This window comes from Podarcis bocagei (assembly GCF_964188305.1).
Source record: "Podarcis bocagei genome assembly, chromosome: 16".
NCBI classification, from domain to species: domain Eukaryota; kingdom Metazoa; phylum Chordata; class Lepidosauria; order Squamata; family Lacertidae; genus Podarcis; species Podarcis bocagei.
In genome coordinates this window covers 16,607,719-16,624,981 of record NC_138142.1, presented here as the reverse complement: position 1 = coordinate 16,624,981, position 17,263 = coordinate 16,607,719, and the positions used below count along the sequence as shown (strand labels likewise).

General features: G+C 47.1%; 1 protein-coding gene across 1 annotated transcript in view; it reads left to right on the top strand.

Moving 5' to 3' along the window:
- The window catches only part of BCR (BCR activator of RhoGEF and GTPase), an 87,203-nt gene that overhangs the window by 62,482 nt on the left and 7,458 nt on the right, over positions 1–17,263 (top strand). Inside the window, exons 9-17 of the mRNA XM_081174683.1 lie at positions 678–799; positions 1,843–2,011; positions 3,629–3,748; positions 5,139–5,214; positions 5,888–5,992; positions 6,551–6,625; positions 7,596–7,693; positions 9,431–9,562; positions 16,983–17,042. Of these exons, the coding sequence (XP_081030809.1) occupies positions 678–799; positions 1,843–2,011; positions 3,629–3,748; positions 5,139–5,214; positions 5,888–5,992; positions 6,551–6,625; positions 7,596–7,693; positions 9,431–9,562; positions 16,983–17,042 (957 nt within the window). The remainder of the gene's footprint in view (positions 1–677; positions 800–1,842; positions 2,012–3,628; positions 3,749–5,138; positions 5,215–5,887; positions 5,993–6,550; positions 6,626–7,595; positions 7,694–9,430; positions 9,563–16,982; positions 17,043–17,263) is intronic.

The following is a 17,263-nucleotide window of genomic DNA, read 5'->3' as shown; positions in this document are numbered from 1 at the left end:
TCATGCGGAGGGTCTGTGCAAGCCAGTATCTGCCAGCGAGGTGCCACCCTGGCATCAGAGGTTCTCACCATGTGACTGGGCTGGAAAACATAAGCCGCCTTGTGCTTTGTCAGACCCACTCAACTGCATGGACCAGTTCCTCAATTACATCCAGTTGCCTCCAACTTCTACCCTGTACTGAATCCTTCCTTGGTCTGATCCTGTAGCTCCCTATCACATCTTTTCTCCTCCAGTTCCCCAGCACCTTTCTTTCATAGGAACATAGGAAGCTGTCTTATGCATAGTCAGGCCATTGGTCCATTTACCTTAGTATTGTATACACTGACTGGCAGTGCCTCTCCTGGGTTTCAGAGGGGGCAATTCCCAGCCCTATGGGGAAATGTTGGGGATTGAACCTGGGACCTTCTGCATGCAAGGCAGATGCTCTACCACTGAGCTATGGTCATTCCCATGGGACACCAACTTTTGTCCATGGGCCTTCCTCACTATAAGGCTATCACTATAAAGCAAGTCTAGGGAGCTTGTCAGTGGGCCCCCGCTGGGGTATTGTGGGGAGGGCCCTCAGCTGATGCCCAGGCAGGCCAGCTCTTGATGCTGGCCTTGGCAGTGGCCAACATCTGTCACTTGTTCCAGTCTCCATTTCTGACCCTTGCCTCTCCCTTCCTTTTTTTTGGCAGCACCGTCAGCTCATGAAGGACAGTTTCATGGTGGAGCTGGTCGAGGGAGCCCGTAAGCTGCGCCATGTTTTCCTCTTCACCGATCTGTTCCTGTGTGCCAAGCTCAAGAAGCAGATTGGAGGGTGAGGCTCTCCTGGGTGGGCTCCATGTGAAGGACCATGTGTATACATTGCATAAGGGAGTGGGGAGGAAAATATTTAAGAACAGCTGGGCAACTGCCAGGCGCAACAGAGGCAAAGCACCAAACTGGAGCAGAAGTGATCCTCCCAATGGAGAGCCCAGGCCTTGTTCTTCTCCAGCTCAGATGCCTCTGAACATGTGCAGGGTGGCTTTCCATTACCTCTGAGAAACTGCAGACAACCAGATTAGGAGGGAGGACTTTCACTTAAGAGGGTGCAACTGCCAAGCATGTTTGAGCTCCTCTCTTTGGTTTGGAACCTCCCGGATTGATTACTGTCTGTGCTGCTGCATAGGGGCCTGCCCTTGGAAGTTGGAGCTGGTGGTAGTACACCATACAGCGGAAAGAGCATACAGTCGTACCTTGGTTTTCGAACAGCTTAGTTCTCGAACGTTTTGGCTCCTGAATGTTGCAAACCTGGAAGTGACTGTTCCTGTTTGCGAACTATTTTTGAAAGCCGAATGTCCGACTGGCTTTCCACGGCTTCTGATTGGCTGCAGGAGCTTCCTGCAGCCAATCTGAAGCCCTGCTTTGGTTTTCAAATGTTTTGGAAGTCAAACGGACTTCTGGAACGGATTCTGTTCGACTTCCAAGGCACGACTGTATATGTCAGTCAGAGAGCCATGCACCTCCTCACACTGGCCACTTCCATGGAAACCAAGTTTATTTCCTTGTATTTCAACACATTTTTCCTGACTCGGGTGTTAGCATTCATCTCAGGAAAATGAACATGCGAAAGGCTTCTAAAGGCCAGATGAGTTTTACAGCTTTCTGGAAGGTGTTTAGGCAAGTTGTCAAAAGCAAAGATTCCTTTTATAGTATGGGCCTGTAACGTTGCATAAGGCATAAGGCAGGGAGCGGATTACCCTGGCTAAACTTTGGGGCTGCTTCAGGGAGGAGGACATCGTCCTGCAATTCTGTGGGGGCTAAGCTGCTTAAGGGGAGCAGAGGGGCAAGCTGGCTAACACTCTGCTTTCCTACTTGCAGGAAAAGCCAGCAGTATGACTGCAAATGGTACATTCCACTCTCAGACCTCAGCTTTCAAATGGTGGACGATTCAGAGGCAGTGCCGAACATCTCCCTTGTGCCAGATGAGGAGCTGGATGCTATGAAGATCAAGATTTCTCAACTGAAGAGTGACATCCAACGGGAAAAAGTAAAAGCAGAGGGGAGGAGAATAAGAAATACGAATAGTGCTTGGCAGTTTTATCTGTTTTCAATGATATATTAAGAACCTTTCCAACAGCCTCTGTAAGAGGTGTAGAATGAGAGGTACTGATTCGCCTCATTGTGTGGCTTTGTAGGGATTTGAACTAGGAACTTAAGTTTCATAGCCAGTGTGCTACTCATTGGCTCACGTTTATGCCTCCCCCACCGCTTTTCAGGGAGCAGCTGGCAGTACTGTTACCCCACCACCAATTGCTCGGCTAAGCATTCCTGCAACAAAACAGCCTTCCCAGTCCTGCTTGGGTTGTGCTCAGCCCAGTCAGCTGGTATGAAGAGCCCATTCCTGAACTGTACCAAAGGCAATATAGTGTGAGAGGCTTTCTGCTGTAGGAAAGATTGGCTACACTTTGAGCCAAACTCAGAATTAGGGATGGTCCACTTCGAGCATCCAGAAGTGTGAACACCGTTTAGCTGCTGCCTCGAGTTCACATCCTTCTCACCAAATGGCAAAGTGGTGGTGGTGCTAGTAGCAGTGGCAAGAGCAGGCAATGATGAGCGTGGAGCTCTCACTGGGGGTATCCTTCATTCCTTCCCTAGCACCCATGTGAGTGAGGGCTGCTATGGCTGCCAGGGGAGTCCCTTTCACATGTTTGTCACGTGGGCAGGAAGCATAATGCCAGATAGAGCATAAAGGTAAAGGTAATAGGACCCCTGACCATTAGGTCCAGTCGTGGCCAACTCTGGGGTTGCGGTGTTCATCTCGCTTTATTGGCCGAGGGAGCCGGCATGCAGCTTCCGGGTCATGTGGCCAGCATGACCAAGCCGCTTCTGGCAAACCAAAGCAGTGCACGGAAACGCCGTTCACCTTCCCCCCGGAGCAGTTCCTATTTATCTACTTGCACTTTGACGTGCTTTCGAACTGCTGGGTTGGCAGGAGCAGGGACGGAGCAACGGGAGCTCACACTGTCGCAGGGATTCAAACCGCCGACCTTCTGATCAGCAAGTCCTAGGCTCTGTGGTTTAACCCACAGCGCCACCCAAGTCCCAGATAGAGCATGGGCACTATTATTATTATTATTATTATTATTATTAAGCTTGTTAATTGCTTTATACAATTAACTCAGCGCAACTTACAAATGGCAAAAGGCGCAATAAAACATATGAAAAACAAAATAATTAAAAGGTAATCAAGCCATGAAAACAATCCCTGCAACCCCTAAGAGAAGTCACACCACCCTAAAGAGCCCCCAATGAATGCCGCCAAGAGCTGCAAAGGAAAACGCAGACTCAAACAGAAGAGAAACATCTTTGCATGGTGCCGAAAATATGTCTGTGGCAGTGCTAGGCAAACCTCCCTGGGAAGAGAATCTGATAGGGGGCTACTACTGAAAAGGCCCATTGCTTTGTTTGGCATGGGCAACTTTGTATGGGAAAATATATCCCTTGGGGTCCTGAACCATGTAAAGCTTCACAGGTTAAAACCAGTACCCCTACTTCTGGTTTAAGGAACCTAAATATTGAGATTCTTGTGAACCTCAAGTTCCTGCATCTGTTGAGTTGTAAAAGAACACGATCTCATTACCTCTTGGGTTTTTTCCTTCCTCAGAGGGCTAATAAGGGCAGCAAGAATATGGAGAGGTTGAAAAAGAAGCTTTCGGAGCAGGAATCCTTGCTTCTACTGATGTCTCCTAACATGGCATTCCGAGTGCATAACCGCAATGGCAAGGTGAGAGGCCTTGTGGGCATCTCAGCTCACTGGCATAGAATGGGGTCTGAATGGGGCTGAACAGAGGAACCATGAGAGATGGAGTTTTGTTCATGGCGTCTTGCACATGCCCCATAAAAACTGAGTGAACAGAGCATGCCTGTTGCACACTTAGTGCTCACTACGGAGGCAGCAAAATGAATCAATGGCTGCTTTCATTTTTTATTGTTATTATTATTTATTAAATCTGTATACTGCGCTGCATCCGAGGATCACAGGGTGGTTCACAACAGAAAATTTACTCCCATAGTATAATGAATGCAAAAAAGGCCATTATCTCTGAAGCTGAAGGCTGGCAAATTAGAATATTAAGCACAGCTGCTAGTTAATGGCGCAGGATCTTGTGATCTTTTGGGAGCTCTTTGTAATTGAATAGAATATGGGCAGAGCTGACGGCAGGCTGTGTAAACCCTTGCAAGGGAAACAGACTCTGGATTAAATGCTCTGTGCACTTTGTACCCTCAAAGACAGATGGCTTTGTTGACGTCATGCAAGTCTTAGCTATTAATGTTGACACTGTTTAGACCTTCACCAAGATTTTCCAAACACAGGGAACTATTTTCTTCACATGTCACAAAATATATACATTTATATAAAAAACATTTCAACACTACCTGAAATGAACAACCTGGCAAGAAGGCAAGCATGCAAATGGCTGGTTTCTTTTGTTTGGAAAAAAAGTTCATCAGCCTAAAAAAGGAAGAACAGAAAATTATAACGAGATTATTATTTTTTTAAAGAAAAGACAAAAGACTGCAGCACTATGCATTTAGCAGACCAACAGGTGAAAGGTTATTTTCACTGTACAATGAAGAGTACGGTGGTACCTTGGGTTAAGAATTTAATTCGTTCTGGAGGTCCGTTCTTAACCTGAAACTGTTCTTAACCTGAGGTACCACTTTTAGCTAATGGGGCCTCCCGCTACTGCTGTGCCGGCACCACACGATTTCTGTTCTCATTCTGAGGCAAAGTTCTTAACCCGAGGTACTATTTCTGGGTTAGCAGTCTGTAAGCTCTGAAGCATCTGTAACCTGAAGTGTCTGTAACCCGAGGTACCACTGTACTGTTAGCATATACCCCTAAGACACCAAACCTCAGGACATCATTCCTAGATGGTACAACTCAATGGCTGCTTGAGCCAAAACTTGTAGAGTAAGACACATGAAGTTGATTTTTACTGTTGCAGAAAATTAAATAAAAATTGGGTGGCAGGGATATATGTTGACTGTATTATGAACTTTGTATAATCTTATTTTAACACTTTAGATTGTTCTTTTTATACATAGTTTAGCTGTTGGATAAGGTAATATAAAATGAATAATCCTTGGGCTTCTTTTTCTCTGTCACTCAGAGTTACACATTCCTCATCTCATCTGACTACGAACGGGCAGAGTGGCGAGAGATCATCCGGGAGCAGCAGAAGAAATGTATGTGCCTATGCTCTGACTTCCCTAGGTGTGACCAGCAGGCATCCTGGGCTTGGAGAAATCAGAGGGGGGATCTGGGGGCTGGCCCTTGTGCCTGTCTAAGGCCGAACGTGCCACTCTTCTGTGAGAGGGTTGTCGAATGTCCCATGTGTAGATGTGCGGGCCTTTTTGACTGTGGTCTGGGTCAGATACAGATGTGTTTCTGTGAATCAGCACCTTCCAGGTGCTTCCCCTCCACTCCAGTGAGACCCCAAGGATGGGGACTCCCAGCATGCTGTCCACATGTAGGAAGAAACTTCTACAGTTCTGTGCTCACTATTGTTGCAGTGATGCTACCTAGTCCAGCCATCATTCCCAGTAAGGAGCAGGTAACTTGTTGAGGGAGATCTCCAGGTTTATTAGAAGAGGGCCTTTCCTCTGTGAGAAAAGGCTTCTGCATGATTCCCACAAGGGCATCCATGTGGCAAATCGTTTGGTAGGAGTTGGCTATCTGCTTGACCTTTTCTAGGATAACTGGGAATCGTAGTATTCTATTCCCAGGATCATTCCTGAGGGTCCCTTGTGGATGTCTTGGTGGCAATAATACTCAAAGCAAAGAGGTCAGCATTACCGGCCTACACCTTTCTTCCCAAGTTTGCAGGAGATTAAAAGCCCATTCTCCTCTGAACTGTAGGTTTCAAAAGCTTCTCGCTGACTTCAGTGGAGCTCCAGATGCTGACAAATTCCTGTGTGAAACTTCAGACTGTGCACCACATCCCCCTCACGATAAACAAAGAAGGTGAGAACCCTGGAACCAGTTGGCCTCATCTGCCATTGCTCTTTACTATCTTGCCTCCAACAGTGGGCAGCACTCAGAGGGACGATTTCCAAGTGGCTGCTAGTGTCTAATGTGTGTGTTGGATCTATACCATTGCATACCAATAAAAGTACACAGTCCCAGTTCACTTCCCAGACATAGGCATGGAGCCAGCCACCAGCTTTAGTCGTCGTAATGGTGAAAAACAGTGTCTTAAAAAGGCAGTGGCTCACTCTCAGTCCAGAAGCCTTTTTCATGCTCCCTGGATTTTGGGCTGTTGCACAGTCTAATTTCTTATGCTCAGAGCTATAAACATTATGAAACTAAATTTCCATAGATTATGGAGCAGATCTTTTCCCCAAGCCACAATAACATACATAGAAGGTTGTTAAATCTGGGATAAATGCGCTTACAGTCTTTAAACATACACATTCACGCCACAGAAATTGAATTTAACAGATATAGGGGGATTTAATCTGTCTTTCCCACTGAACTCCCAGAGCCAGTTTAACTATCACATTTATATGTTTTTGAACACAGATGATGAGTCCCCTGGTCTCTATGGGTTCCTGAACGTCATTGTCCATTCAGCCAGCGGCTTCAAGCAGAGCTCAAGTGAGTAGTTGCATGGTAGCTGTGGGTGAATGCAAAGAGCTGGAATACCGTCATGCTAAGTATGATTTGGTGGTGTGGCTAACAACCAAATGAAAGCCCCACTCTGGATTCAAGCAGGCCTCTGGTTGCCCACAGGGAGACGCTGGTGCTGCTGCCATAACAATGGAATATAATGTTATAGAAGTGGATGGGAGACCCTGAAGAGTTGCAGCCAGTAAGTGTAAACAGTACTGAGCTAGATAGACCAAATGCTCTGTATTGGTTTAAGGCAGCTGCTTCCTATGCTCCTTTGTTGTCTGGCTTCTTGCACAGCCCAATCAATGCACTTTCTCTCTGCAGCTATATAGCTGGCACACATATGAAGGTGGTTGTTGCAGCACACCTAGTTGGCATTTTTGTGGCAGTCAGGAGAGTTGACCTTTGGAGGGCTCAAGGGATGGGTGGCCAGCTGGCCTCCCATCTGGTAAATTCAGCCTATGCCACTGTCTGGCAGGGGGGGGGTGTTTCTGTGTGGGGAGTCTATCCTGGAAGCCTTTTAAAATGCACAGTAGTGACAGCTTGGTGACTGACGCCTGGCATGTTAGGAAGGTCTTCAGCGACAGAATGAAATTTAATAAATTCTTCCATCATTTGAGGTTGGGTTTTACAAATCAACCTTGTGGGATAATTGTCAGGCATGAGAATGAGCTTGCAATATAATCTTTACCTTGGAGTGGTTCTGGAAACTGAGACACTTGAGGAGAGAAGAGCAGCCCTCATGCTCCAAATATCAGTGTCAGCAGAGACCACCATGAGACTAAAGGAAATACCCTACTCTGGGAGGTACTCCAAAGTGTAGATCAGTGTTGCATGGACCAAACAGCAGTCAGATTGCGTGTGAGCACATGGTCTGATCCAGCTGACCAAGGAAACTGCAAGAGATGCTGGTGACCCTAACCGAGCCATTGCTTCTTTGTCATCCTCCTCCTAGACCTCTACTGCACTTTAGAAGTGGATTCCTTTGGGTACTTCGTGAACAAGGCAAAAACAAGAGTTTACAGAGACACAGCAGAGCCCAACTGGAATGAGGTAGGCTGTAGTGGTGCTCTGGGCTTCCTCTGATCACCACCTCTCATAGAGTCTTTGACAAGAGGAGGCCAGTGGTTCTGTTTGTACAGATTTAAATTGCTTTCTCCTTATGTGGTGCATCAGGGAGGTTCCTGTATGTTCCTGTAGGATATTTTTTGTCATGGCCTGCTCCTAATAGGATGGGACCTTCATCTTACTGCCACTGTCTGCATACAAATGGTTCCAAGAATTAATCCCATTTGAAAAGTGGTCATAATGAAATTCAGCTGTCTAATTTGGGGGCCAAGTGTGGCAGTGCCCTTATGGTCCCCTCCCATTTGTTTCAGTAAGGCGGGGGGAGAGACATCCTTTTGGATTTCCCCCTCTATAGGCATCAAACTGTTTTGATCTAAATCCACCTCTTTGAAAATTCAGCAGGAGAGCATATTGAGTCTTAGATGTGAATGCCACAGTTGCATCTTGTATGTGGAAAGAGTCCCATCAGAGGAAAAAGCAGGGTATAAATAAATAGTCTAAAAACAACAACAACTGACCACCATCACAACTGACTTGCAGCATTAACTGAGTGGGGAAAGTTCAAGGCCAATGCTGTGACTTGCTTAGAGTGGTTAGTCTTGGGCTGTATCCCTGAGGGCTGCTTTTGAGTAACAGTGATTCAGGCAGCTCCATTGAATTTGTTTTGAGTGACTTATGAAAGTGAAGGGGAAAGTAGCCAGAAGCAGAACAGTCTCTCTTTTGAGAACTGGGCAGTGGCACAGCTTGCAAGAGCAGCTGCCTCTATTGCTGTTTTTTATTCTAGTACAGCCTTCCTCATCCTGGTTTCCTGTAGGTATTACGGACTACAATTCTCATCAGCCCCAGCCACTATGGATGTTCTGTCCGGGGATGTTGGGAATTGCACTCCAAAATATTTGGATGATGCCAAGATGGAGAAGGCTGCACTAGAGGGTTTCAGTGTTTAGAGACCTATTACAATAGTTTAGCTCATCAAGATTTTTATTTTGTTTAACAAAGTGTACATGCCACTTACTCTGTATAAAACCTCTAAGAAGTTTACAAAAGATCTTTCCTCAGGAAATATGGAGGTTGCAGTATCTTTCCTGGCAAAGCCAAGAATTTGTCTCCCTCTGGAACAGACCCAAGGGTGTGACAGTCATCCTTCACATATGTCTTATGGTCTAGTCCTCTCAAAGGTTTTTTATGTCCATGCTTTAATTGTATTTTACAATTGTAATTTACTTGTAATTAATTGTATTTTACAATTAATTGTATTTTAAAGTTTTTAATACCTTTCATTGTTTCATATTGCATTTTTTATTGCTGCCTTTCTTATGTTAGGGGGAGGCTCCAGAAGTTTAGTTCATAAAAAGCCCACCTCCCGTTGCCAGCAAAGTGCACAACCCCTCCTTGGGGAACTATCTTATAGATTTATAGACTATACAGACAGAAAACTGTTTTGATTGCACAGAAGTTGTTCCCCAGGTGGAAACCAGAATGAGACAAAATCTTCAGGGTGCCCTTTCATGGTTTCCCAAGAAATCTCTGATGTTAGGTCTTTGAGAGCTACAGCATGGGCAGCCAGTGTGGTGCCTGCCAGATGTTGTTGGACTACAGAATCTATCATCTCTGTCCATTGGCCATGCTGACTGGGGCTTATAGGAGTTGTCCAAAGCATCTAACTATCCTTGCTATGAAGAGTGAATCTCGACTAACTCAACTGCTGTTCCCCTGCTGCAGGAATTTGAGATAGAACTGGAGGGTTCACAGACACTGCGAATCTTGTGCTACGAGAAGTGTTACAACAAAACCAAGCTTACCAAAGAAGATGGAGAGACCACAGACCGAATCATGGGCAAAGGCCAAATCCAGGTGGGCTGTTGGAATATATATATATATATATTTGTAAAGGCAAGATGGCCATGTTTCTTTAAAGCATAGGGTCAGGAACAGGTGGCCTTCCAGATGTTGGACTCCAACCCCCATTGACCCAACCCAGAATGGCCAGTGGTGTTGGGAACATCTGGAGGGTTGCAACTTCCCCATCCATAATTTAGAACATCATATCTGTACAGGATATCTGGGCTCCATGTGCATTGATCCACAACCCATAAAAGGCAAAATGGGAGCAGCCATGGCCACACAGAAAGGTGGTGAGAAGCCCAATGTAGTAATGCTGGCTGGAGCTGCTGGGAGTTGGAGTCCAAAACTTGTGGAGGGCACCAGCTTGGGGAAGACTGCAGTAAGAAGTAAACGGAGAGGAGTGACTGAAAGCAGGCTACCACCCCTCTTTGGAGGACATGCTCACCTGAATAAACCACTTAGGTGCTTGATCAGCCTTTGGTCTTTTCCTGATGATATATTTCTTCATATCAAAGCATGCCCTTAAGAAAATCTAGTGTTCTTTCTTTGGAACTTGTAAGACTTCTAAATGATGTCAGACATGAAGTTTTCCATCCCTCTCTCTGCTAGAGCTGGGTATAAATTATTCTTGCTTAACTATCCAATTGTGTGTTGCTAATCCTCTATTATCTTGACTGGAAATCTCACCCTCTCACTTCTGGGATTTGTGAATCATGCAGCTCTTTGTATTGTGGTGAATGCAGTGAGCCTTGGTGACTAGAGCTAGGGCTGTTTATTAACTTTACCTCTCTCTCTCTGTGTGTGTGTGTGTGTGTGTGTGTGTGTGTGTGAGAGAGAGAGAGAGAGAGAGAGAGAGAGGGGGGGGGGGGCTTGGTTGAATAGGAAGGAAAGCCATCAACTGACTCTGTGTTTGGAAAAGCACGGCTGTTTTCCCCAGAAGCAACAGGCAGCAAATTAATGTTTCCTGTTCCATCATTTGGTCTCTCCGTCTCTGGAAAATGAGCAGCTCTTTTCTTTTGTTGGGGTTTACGGTTTATTTGCTGGAGGTTTCCGTAGAATGTTCACATTGGAATTTGGAGGTTTTGCTTGGAATGTAATTCTCTTAAAGACCTCCAGCTTTTCATTCATGCTACAGATTGAAGCTACTTGCTGTCACTCTGCAGAGTATGTATGTCACTTCCTGTAGCATTTGATGTCACTGTTAAAGTGAAATCCAAGGTGTGTTCTATGTGCTCCTTCAGTTTTTAAGCTCATTTTGCAGAATACAGTGGTACCTCTGGTTGTGAACGGGATCCGTTCCGGAGGCCCGTTTGCAACATGAAAAGCCCACAACCTGAAGCGCTGTATCTGTGCAGGTGCGCGACACGATTTGGCGCTTGTGCGCATGCAGTGAACCCGGAAGTAAACCTTTCTGGTACTTCCAGGTCGCCACGGGACACAACCTGAAAAAACGTAACATGAGGTATGACTGTAGTCCACCTACTGGACCTCTTAACTTCTTACCTGTCACATTTGTACATATACTCTATCTGATGGAGTAGAACCCTGTGAAAGCTTCTGTCACATCTGTTATGGTAATAAGAACATAAGACGATCCCTTGCAGATTTCCTGGTCAAATTAAGAACTCTTTCCCACTAAAACAAACTTGGCCGCCCTTCAGCTGCTTTGGCCTACAACTCCCATGTCGCATGACTGTATGCTAGAGCTCATGGGAGCATTACTGTACTGCCTGAGGCTGACGGGAGTTGTAGTTCAAAACTGCTGGAGGGTACCAGATTGAAGAAGGCTGCACTAAATCAACAAGGCAGTAGCTATGCAGAAAATGTGCATACTCCTCTTGCTGTTCAGCAGAACCCAGATGGTGCAAAGTTGGTGATCTAGATGTGACACTAGCTCCTAGCTGCAAATTCATATTTTCAGCAGTCATATTTATTTGTACTATGATAAAGTCTCTAACTGTAGGATTAGCAAGACCTCTATTCAGTAGTTCTACTTCAGCAAATTTTCTACTTGTCTTTCTAGTTCACACTGTGATCTTCAGCCCCTAAAATATCTGCATTTCTTTGCCAAGATTTCTTCTAGCAGTGTCTTTCAAATCTCATTTTGCAGTTTAACATAAGCAAGTGAGCAGATTTTCTGGCATGTATAGATCTTTCTAATCTCTCTTTGGCGATCTTGTTGGTTTTTCAGAATACATGCTGCGATAGAGTCTGAGAATGTCTGTGTGGGTAGAAACATCTCAGCATTCCATAACTGAACTAATAGTATCTTTGACTTGTTACTACCGAGATTAAATGGACACGTGCATTTTAATCCCATTTCTTCATGATTTTGGTAGCATACAGGGTCCTCCTTTTTGAGAAAGCACCAAATGTGCTTGGGGTTCCTTGGCTACAAGTTAACAATCTAGATACTTTTTATCTTCAATCCTTACAACTGCATTGTGGTCTGTGAGATGAAGAAGCCCTCCCACAAAGCCAGCTGGCATGCGGATTTCACTTTAGGGCAGGGAAATCATGTTGCTTTGTTGCAGGTAAATCATGTTGTCCAAAGTGTCCATGCAGAACTGTTGTCCTCCACACGGGTGATTCATATGGGATTTCTACTCAGTCACACTATAAACAGGATTAAAAGAGTGACATTTATGTCTGTTAAAACTGTTTGCTACCCACTTTTTTGTTTTTATTTCCAGACTGGCTGGCTAGTCTGCCTTTCCCCACTGCACCACCCTTGTTGATCATGTAAGCAGCTTGTCTGGCCAGCTTGGAATGGCAAAGCTGCTGTTACGGAATGTAATTCATTTAAACATATCCTTCCTGTTGTATCTTTGTCATTCCTCCCAGTGGCCTTATCAGGGCTGATATTTCCTCCTCCAATGGGCTAGTTAAATATTTTTTCCCCAAATCTTCTTTTTTTAGCTGCTTCTTGTTTAGGTTCTTTAATAGAAGCACAATACTAGACTGCTGGTAAATTACTCTACATTGGGTGATTATTTTTTAAAGGGGGAGGACCCGTCACTCAATGGCGTTAGAGCATATACAGTGGTAACTGGGATGTGAACAGGATCCATTCCGGATCCCCGTTCGCATCCTGAACAGAACGTAAGATGTGACTGCACATGAGCGGGTCACGTTTTTCCACTTCTACGCATGTGTGTGACGTCATTTTGAGCGCCTGCACATGTGCGAGCGACGAAACCTGGAAGTAACATGCTCCGTTACTTCCGGGTTGCTGCAGAGTGCAACCCAAAGCGCTCAACCTGAAGCACATTCAACCCGAGGTATGACTGTACTTTTATTTATTTATTACATTTATATTCCACCTTTCCTCCATGGATCTGGCATGGATGCTTTAGTTGAAATTCCTGCATTGCAGGGGATTGGACTACATAACCCTTGGGAACATTCTAACTCTACAATTCTATGATTCCAAGGAGCCCAGGGTGGTGGGCATGCTTTTTCCTCTCCTCTCTGCAGCCTGGTGCCCTCCAGATGGCATGGGGGGGTTGATCCTTGGGTCCCTTTCAACTCTATGATTCTAAAGCACATTTAGATGGCATCTACGCATATACACGAGCATTTTGAACTGGGAAAGACTTCTTGAAAAAGAGATGGACTTTTTCTGAGTGCTTGCTGGGAGAGCTCATAAATACCAAACTGATTTCAGAATGAATTGAATGAAACTCTTCCGTCAGTAGTTAAAAAAAACATTGAGTCTTGCATTCTTGCATTGAGTCTTGTATTCGTGCTCTGCTGCTGGATGCAAGAAGGTGGCACTTGTTGTGTAGAACAGTGTTTCCCAACCTTTTTTTGGGCAAAGGCACACTTGTTTGATGAAAAAAATCTCGAGGCACACCACCATTACAGCCCCGTGACGTCAGCGCGCAGCGTCACTTGAGCTCCTTCTCCTGCTCGTTCAGGGCCGCAGTGGCGTAGCGTGGGTTGTCAGCACCAGGGGCAATGCAAGTAATTTGCGCCCCCTAACCCGTGGATTTGCACCCCCTAACACTAACCCCCAGATGTTGCGCCTGGTGTGGCCGGCCCCCCCTGCACCCCCCACGCTAGGCCACTGATCCATAGCTAAAAGCAGAAGTCAACAAATGTGTCCTGTTTTTTGCTCTTCAAAATATGGCAACCCGAAGACCCCCAGGGACCGTCCAACCAGCCTAGGAAGTGTGCTCTGGTCGCGGGGGAGGAGACACGAGGCATTGCCATCCACACCTGGAATTGAGGAGGAGCTGGAAAGGTCCTTTGGTTTCACACCCAGGACCCATTTTTTCTCTCTTCTTTTGAGAAAGGGGTGGGAAACGGGATTTGGAGGGCGCATGTGTGCGCGTAGCTGAGCTCCAGTTGCTCTGGGCATTTCTGGACAGCACCGGTAGCGTCTCTCCTAACCCCTCCCCACCCCGGTCTCCAGCCCCCCCCCTGCCCAAAGGCTTCCCCCTACCTGGCCAAAGTTCCACCCGAAGCTGGAGATGCGGTTCGCGCTGCCCACGAAGAGGACGCCGAACTCGGAGAGGACGTATTCCTTGCGCTCAGTGCAGCGGCGCAGCTAGCCGCTCAGGGGCCCGGGGCGGCGCGCGCGTCCTGCAGCCAGGGGCGAGTGCCATGGGGGCGAGCCATGGCAGGGCGCGCTGCGTGGAGCCTCGCTGCAGCCTCCCCCTCAGCTGTAGGGAGGCTGAGGCGGTGGGCAGAGGCCAGAGCGGAGCTTGCGGGCAGTTCGCCCGCAGACGCATGGCTCAGGCACGCTGCAGGCGCCGAGGTGTGGCGCCCAGTGCCCCCCGCCTCGCCTAGCTACCAGTGGCATAGGAAGGGGTCTGCGGTGGGTGCGGGGCTGAAAGGACAGACAAGGCTCCAGCAACCACCCCCACCGCCAAGTCCGCCGGTCCTGCAATCCCTTGCACGCTGACTTGGAAGTACAGTGGTACCTCGGGTTACATACGCTTCAGGTTACAGACTCCGCTAACCCAGAAATAGTACCTCGGGAGGGGCAGAGAGCTCCCGGCAGGCATGGGCCCAGCTGAGGCGGCGGCGGCTGTTGTGGTGGTGGCGGCGATAGCGGGCGGAGGAGGGGGCGGCGGCGGGGCCGAGGTGGCCAGCGGCGGCGGGGGAGGCGGCGGCAGGTGGAGCAGGAGGGCGGCCGAGGCCGGTGAGGGAGTAGGGTTGCCCGGGGCTTGAGGAGCCGTCGCCGGGAGTTGCTGCTGCTGTTGTTGCTGCTGCTGCCCGGACATGCCGGCCTCCTCCTCGTCCGCTGTCTCGCGCTCCTCCCTTTTGCACGCGCTGCCCCGCCGCCGCCCCATTGGCCGGGTCCTGTCAGCTGATCCTGTGTTATTTCCTGTGTGTGTGTGTGAGGGGAGAATGGAGAGAGAAACCTCGGCACCACCACCGCGGAGCCGCCCCCGGCTCGACGCGGATCCTCGCCGCCGCCGCCCCGCCTCTCGCCGCCCGACTCGCCCGCCTCCCTCCCACGGCACACCAGGCAATCTCTCGTGGCACACTAGTGTGCCGCGGAACACCGGTTGGGAAACACTGGTGTAGAAGTACCATTTCCTTCCATAGGTGGCACTTCATGCCTAACTTTGGAATCTCTGCCCTCATCCCAGACAGCTTTTACCTGTCGAATCCCCAAAGAATACTTCCGGCAGCATTTTCACTTATTTATGTAGAAGATTCACCACCACCCCAGGTTTTCGTTTTTCATAAAAACTCAAAGTGACTTACAGTAAAACATGCCTGTTTTAGACAAGAGTTGCATTTTAGGTGAGCTTGCTCCCCTTTGGGAGCGAGTTCTGCAACTTTATATGACACAGAAGTACAAGGCATGAGCAGCAGATGAATTGCATCTTGAATCTGGGTTGACTGTTCCCACTGTGAGAATGGTGAAGGGCTATCCATGTCAGCTCCAGAAAGCAGTTGCATGGGGGTGGAGGTGAGCTCAGTAGTTCCACAAAGGAAACCAGATACTTCAGAAGCCATTTCCTCTCAATTCTGGGAAAATACAAAGCTTGTTGAGGGAAAATTCTGCCTCCCTTCCCATAAACTCTTCTGGGAAGGAAAAACAAACACCTCATTGGAACCTTGGCTGCCCAAACTGAAGTGGGCAGGTCCTCCAGGAAGAATATTCTCATTATAAAGCCCCTGGCAGAGCAAGAGTAGACTTAGAGGGACAACACTGGGCTTCAGAGCACAATAAGAGCACACGGCACAGTAAGAGATGTGGGAGCTGCTGATGACCCACTCCACCACTCAGGGAGTCTTCAAGCATTTCTGCTACTGCTGTAGCTGCAGGACTCTGCTGGATTTACCGAAGAAATGTACACATAACAGAAGCCACACTCTGTGGCCCCGAGTCTGTGGCAGAGTGCTACAAGGAAAGGTTGGCTTTACTCTTACATTCATTCAGTCATTCATTCTCTCTCTCTCTTTCTCCCCACCCTCCGCCTTCCCATTGCTTTGTGCTGTATGTGTGGATAGAGAAACTGCTTCCACTTATTAGCAATAATAGTGGGGTCTCAACAGGCGGAGGCAAAGGGCTAATTCTCACAAACAGCAAATGAAGTGGTGAACCTGTGCCTGGACTGTGCCACTTCAGGATTCAAGTGGGGCCTCAGATTGTTGAATGCTCCTCCCTTTACAAAAAAAAATATTAAAAAAAATTAAAAAAATTCCTTGCATGTTGAAAACTTTCTAGCTGTTTTCCTGGCATGCTAGTTTTCTGGGCCTATGGAATTTTTATGTGTGGAAGAGCATTATCATACAAACACACCCAACGAACCTGCAGTCATCTGAGTGGCATAATTCAGAGACAGGTTTACAACTTCACCTAGGCCCAAGAGAGTCAGCCCTGAATCTCTAAAACTGATTCGGGGGCAGGCCAGAGGGAGGCTGATGAACAAGCCCAGCAAACCAGAATTGGTACCACAGTCTCTGCTAGAAAACCTCCACCAGCTGGTCAGACAGACGTGTGTATTGTGTGCAAAAATAAAAGACAATTGTTTTGAAATTTTTGTGACAAGGATAAAGGTATGTGTTGAATGTATTTGCTTAGCTTTGCAAAACTATGCTGCTTTCATGACTTTCGTTGTCAAACATTCTGGAATCTTTTTTTCTCGTGCAGAAGAGGGTGGCGGATGACAAATGGTCTGAAAGGCCACTGAGGAATTTCTAAATCAGCCTTCCCCAACCTGGTGCCCTCCAGCAGTTTTGGACTACGGGGGCAGTTTGGAGCTATGGCACAAAACAACTCAATGGCATCAGACTGGGGAAGACTGTTCTAGGGTATTCATGTTGGCTATAATTTTGCTATTTGTTTTAAAGGACAAGCTAATTATTATTATTATTTATTATTAAACTAATTTATGTAAGGCAATACTACCGCTTTGGTCTCTGCACCTGGTTGCTAACTCACTAATAACTCTCCATTTTTCAGCTGGATCCACAGACATTGCAAGATAAAGACTGGCAACGCACTGTCATATTGATGAATGGAGTAAGTACAGACAATTCTAAAATGCAAGCTGGCTGCTCCTGACTGTTCTGTTTTGGACTGGATTTTCAGGTCTTGTGCTCCTGGTGACTAAAGACCCAAACTCAAATGTTGTTGTTCCACAGACATGGTGTAACATCTGCACACACATGTAGATGATGATATAAAACACTGACAGCAAGCTGCTTGCCAGGCCTGTGCAGCTGTTTACATGCCTGCTGAGG